Source organism: Tetrao urogallus, assembly GCF_951394365.1.
Source record: "Tetrao urogallus genome assembly, chromosome: 21".
Taxonomy (NCBI): Eukaryota; Metazoa; Chordata; class Aves; order Galliformes; family Phasianidae; genus Tetrao; species Tetrao urogallus.
The window spans coordinates 614,046-619,340 of record NC_136834.1 but is presented as its reverse complement, the minus strand read 5'-3'; the positions used below and the strand labels follow the sequence as shown (position 1 = coordinate 619,340).

Here is a 5,295-nt window from a genome sequence, read left to right as displayed (position 1 = left end):
GGGCTGCCTGTTTTCCTTGGGCTTGCTCTCTGCCATGCAAAAATGCAACCTGTGGAGGCACACTGCAGGCGACCCAGGTGTGCAGTGGTTCTCAGCTACGCAGGGGATGATAGGCTGGGTCTCCTCGCTGCGTCCCTGATGAACGTGGGTCTGTGCTCCCCTTACCTCCTAACCAGCTGTGCCGGCTCTCACGGCAGGTACCTGGCAAAGCTGTCTTCAGTGGGAAGCATCTCTGAGGAGGGAGACCTGCGAGAAGCTGAAGGGCTTGATCCAGCGCCAGGTGCAGATGTGCAAACGGAACCTGGAGGTGATGGACTCGGTGCGGCGCGGGGGCCCAGCTGGCCATCGAGGAGTGCCAGTACCAATTCCGCAACCGCCGCTGGAACTGCTCCACGCTGGACACCCTGCCTGTCTTTGGCAAGGTGGTAACACAAGGTGAGCTTGGGTTGGAAGGGGCCTTAAGCATCATCCAGCCTCAAGCCCTGCCGTGGGCTGGTTGCCCCACACCAGACCAGGTTGCCCAGGGCCCCATCCTGCCTGGTGTTGAGCACATCCGGGGAAGGGGCAAGAATTTCTTCCCAATGTCAAATATGAACCTACCCTCTTCTAGTTCAAAACCATTCCCCCTTGTCCTATCGCTATCTGCCCATGTAAAAAAGTACTCTCTCCTTTCCATAAGCTGCTCTTGAGTACTGGAGCTTTCCCTGGAGCCTTCCCTTCTCCAGGCTGAACTCCCCAGCTCCTCACCCTGCATCCATAGGTGCTGGATGTACTGAGCAGCTCCGAAGCAGTGACTGCTGCCAAGCAGAGCAGCTCTCATGTGAGGACAGCCCTCTGCCGCCCAGCGAGAGTAAAACACAGCACACCCGGACCCTCCGAAGAGCAGCGAAGATTTATGGCCAGGCCCCACAGCCCAGGCTGGGTGCAGGCATCCCGGAGGTCTGAACCATACCAGGGTGCAGAGTTGGAGAGGAAGGTCCCTTCCACCCCCAGGGAGCAGCCTTCCCTTCCCTGGGGTGCCACTCTCACCCCTTCCCATCCCGCAGAACGCAGGCTGTGGCTGCCCCCAGCTCCCTGTTTGACTTTCCTCCCCTCGACACAGGGGTGAAGATCTCTTCTTGTGAAGGTTCAGGACTGGAAATACCAGAAATACCAGAAACTAAAAGTCGCCTCTTTTTAGTCAGCCACAGCGCAAAACCGACCAACACGATCCTACTATTAACCTCGATTAACTTGGAGGCGGTTCAGGCCCTGTGCTGGCTGGCCCTCCCCAGCCACTGCTGCTTGGCCACCGAAGCCTGGGCTGCGACCACCAAAGTAGCTGCCCTCTGCCCGACCGGCGAGCCACCCCCTACCTTGAAACAGCCCTAGCATACCCCAAATGCCAGCCCTGCTTGTTTGGAGCCGGAGGGGCCGTGTCCTCAGCCACCCTCGACCTCAGAGGACGGTGGGGATTTGGGTTTTGCAAGAGCTGACGGCCGCGGTCCCTGGCCGAGCCGCCCACGTGTTTGTGTCCAGATTTCTCCCCCTTGTCAAATGGGCTCTTTGTGCACCGTGCAGGTGGGCACAGGAATGTTCTGCTGCGCCTGGGGGCTCTGCAGAGCGCTTTGGGAAGAGTTTTCCAGTTTTGGAGGCGCAGGGAGCAATGGGGTGCTGCGTGGTGATAACGTGGATCTGCAGCTGCAGGGGGTGATCCCCAGTTTGGTTGAGGAAATAGAACATTTTTGGATGCGGGAGGGATTTTACAGCAAAAGTGCCCTGCAAGCACCAGGAGAGCTCTCCCCACATTGCAATGCAGCCTTTGCATCCCTCCTGCTGCTGCGTTATGACCTTGCCCATCACATCCATGTGCTGCCAGCTCTGTCACTATTGCAAGCAGTGCGTGGTGTCTGCTGAGCTTGGTCTGGGCTTGGCACTGAGCAAATACATCTTGGGATACTTGGATCATGCCGGGGAGGGGTGAGCATGGGGCACCCCATACATGGGCGTGGGCAGGTGGAGCAGCCCACCTGGGTGCACAAAACCCCCTTGGGCTTCTTGCCATCTTTTCCACTGTTGTTGCAGGGACGAGGGAGGCAGCGTTTGTCTACGCCATCTCTTCTGCAGGGGTGGCCTTCGCCGTGACCCGAGCATGCAGCAGCGGCGAGCTGGACAAGTGTGGATGCGACCGCACGGTGCAAGGCGGCAGCCCACAGGGTGAGCGTGCAAAGCAGGGATACAGAGTGCACAGAGATGCCCATCCTCCAGGGCCACCCTTTAGAGAAAGGGCAAAAAAATGTACAAAAAACATTTTTAAAAGCCTACTGATAGTTCACGCAAGCGCTTCAGAAAGGATAGCTGGGAGTGTAGCTCAGGGGGTACGTTGTTCCCCCACCCTGTGGCCATCCTTGTTCAGCTTTCCCAGCACAGGCAGCAAGACAGACAGGGCTGATGAGCAGTGTTTTAGCAAGAGCAGGGCTGAGGAGGATGAACTTCATCTGTCCCATCCTTGCACTGTGCCTCAGGCTTCCAGTGGTCCGGCTGCTCCGATAACATCGCCTACGGTGTGGCCTTTTCTCAGTCCTTTGTCGACGTCCGGGAGAGGAGCAAAGGGGCATCTTCCAACAGAGCACTGATGAACCTCCACAACAACGAGGCGGGGCGGAAGGTAACAGATGGGGATCTGCATGGGGTCTGCAGTCATTGCTGTGTCAGTGGAGGGTCGGGGGGGGTTAGGGAAAGGCTGCACCCCAGTGGGCAGCAGGAACGGCACAGCTCCCTGGGGCAGTGGGGATGGCCCCACACTGGGAGCACTGAGCTGCCAGGGTTTGGGAGTGGGCAATGTTGTGTGCAGCCAGGGGCTGGGCTCAGGGATCCGTGTGGGTCCCTTCCAACTCAGGGTGCTGTGACTCCGTGTCACACCCTGTCCCACGCTCACCACCCCCATCTCGTTTCTCCACTGTGCTCCTTCAGGCGATCCTGAACAACATGCGGGTGGAGTGCAAGTGTCACGGTGTGTCGGGCTCGTGTGAGTTCAAGACGTGCTGGAAAGCCATGCCTCCCTTCCGCAAAGTGGGCAACGTGCTGAAGGAGAAATTCGACGGTGCCACCGAGGTTGAGCAGAGCGAGATCGGCTCCACCAAAGTGCTGGTGCCAAAAAACTCCCAGTTCAAACCGCACACGGACGAGGATCTCGTCTACCTGGACTCCAGTCCTGACTTCTGTGACCACGACCTCAAGAACGGGGTGCTGGGCACCAGCGGCCGGCAGTGCAACAAGACCTCCAAGGCCATCGATGGCTGCGAGCTCATGTGCTGCGGTCGGGGCTTCCATACGGACGAAGTGGAGGTGGTGGAAAGGTGCAGCTGCAAATTCCACTGGTGCTGCTCTGTCAAGTGCAAACCCTGCCATCGGGTGGTGGAAATCCACACATGCCGGTGATGCACGGAGGGGAGCAGCCATCCCTTCCCCTCTCTAACTGATCCTGCTTCTCTCTTGCCCTGTGGCCAGGACTGAGGAAGTGACCCAGACGCTGCAGGGAGAGCACAGCTCTATACAGAGACAGAGCCCTGGCGGAAAACAGATTTTAAAAGAAAGGAGCAAAAAAATATATATATTTAAAGTTTAAAAAAGGAAAAAAACCAACCCTCCCCCCCTCAAAAAAAGCGATCGTTGTTATCTTTTATTTTGGTCGGTTTGCTTATTTATTGCTGAAGCCAGAGCAGGGATGTGCCTGACCTTGTGGATGCAGCGGATGCTCTACGCTGACTCTGGAGCATTGCAAATGGGAGATGGTTAAACCTGAGGCTGAGTAGCACTAGGGGCCGGGTATCTTCTGTCACAATCGTTTGTATTTGTTGCAGGAGTGCTTTCAGCATCCCAGAGCACGGCTGGAGCACAGCCAGGACATGCAGCTGTGAGCGCTGCAGAGGACAGGGAGATGGGGATGGGATGGCACAGTGTTAATCACAATGCAGGGAGAGCCCATCCAGGGCTGTCAGTGTACGGAGCGTGTGTGTACAGAGCCTCAGGGATGCTCTGAGGCCTCCTGGGCTCTGGAGAGCTGTTAGAGCAGCTCTGGCAGCCGCTGTGATTTACAGAAGCTCCTCGGCAGCTGCCTGGGCTGTCAAGGGACACGATGTTCCCACTTTGCTCCCTGTCCCCTTGCAAAGCCCTTTACCTCCCAACCTCAGCATCTTGCCAGAGACTGCAAAGAGGGTGCAGCAGAGTACCTGCAATCCAAGGACAAGCTGGAGATGGAAGGAAATCCCAGGGGATTCCTTTTCCTCCTCTCCGTAACCTTGCTCACCAGCATCCCACAGCCAGCTCTCCTCCTCTTCCTTCACGTGAACTCTCCAGGGGCCACCCTGCACACCCAGTGAGGGCTCCTGGGGACAAGATGATACACAGCCCATCTCCATCCCAGCCACTAGTGAGGAGAGCAGAAGTATAAATGGAAGAAATTGCTGGGGTGGGAGGATGCGCCGTCCTGCTCCACACAGCCTGGTCTGCAGCAGTGCCATGAGGATAACGTGCTGTCCTACCCGCTCCCACTTCCCCTCTGCCTGGGATCGGGTTAGCATAAAGCCCTTGCTGCTGGGCTGCAGGATGAAATATTTGGAGAACTAATAAGCAGTGGGGCACTGCGAGGGGAGGTGGAAATTGAACCAGTTTTTCTCTTCCCTCACACGGTTGTATGAGAGTCGAGAGGCAGAAGGGAGCAAAGAAAAACCCCAAAATGGCACCTCAAGCCAAGAGGAACATCTGCGAGGAGCTGGTGTGGGTGGCACTGCTTTCACTGGGCAGTACTGTGTGAGTGGGAGCTCCACACCTGGAGATGGCCCACGGTCCAGAGGAGCCCAGAGTTGTGGCCATCGCTGTCTGGGCTGGGGGTCCTCACAAACCTGCGGGCTTATTTTTATTCCCCGCTTCATCTAGAGAGGGGAAAGGTTAGGGGAACACGCAGACATCCATTAAATCCCGTCTGTGCTGTGGCAGTGATGGGCTGGGGGAGAGCCTGTGGTCGCTGGAAGGTCTCCAGACAGCGTCCGGCTGGAAGGCTTCTGACAACTGACTTGATGCAGCAGTGGCTGTGGCTCTGGGGCCAAGCCGCGTGCCTGGAGCAGGGCCCTGCTGGCTTCCCCCACACCACGGGACAAGGCCAGCACTAAGGGACCTGATGTCCCCCAGCTCCCAAAACCTTCAGCAAAGGGCACCAGGGGTGGTGACCCCAATCCAGAGCTGCCGTGGGTTGTCAGCCACTTCCACCTTGAGCTCAGAGCAGCACTGAGCAACGGCTGCCCCTCTCACCTTGGC

At 57.5% G+C, this 5,295-nt stretch overlaps 1 protein-coding gene across 1 annotated transcript in view; it reads left to right on the top strand.

Annotated features, from left to right (window-relative positions):
* WNT4 (Wnt family member 4) overlaps window positions 1-3,420 on the top strand; it is a gene marked incomplete at both ends in the record, with an annotated part of 10,121 nt that extends 6,701 nt beyond the window's left edge. The window contains 6 exon segments of the mRNA XM_079545438.1: window positions 198-240; window positions 242-328; window positions 330-435; window positions 2,065-2,196; window positions 2,505-2,647; window positions 2,953-3,420. Of these exon segments, the coding sequence (XP_079401564.1) occupies window positions 198-240; window positions 242-328; window positions 330-435; window positions 2,065-2,196; window positions 2,505-2,647; window positions 2,953-3,420 (979 nt within the window).
* Window positions 3,421-5,295: the final 1,875 nt, after the last annotated feature.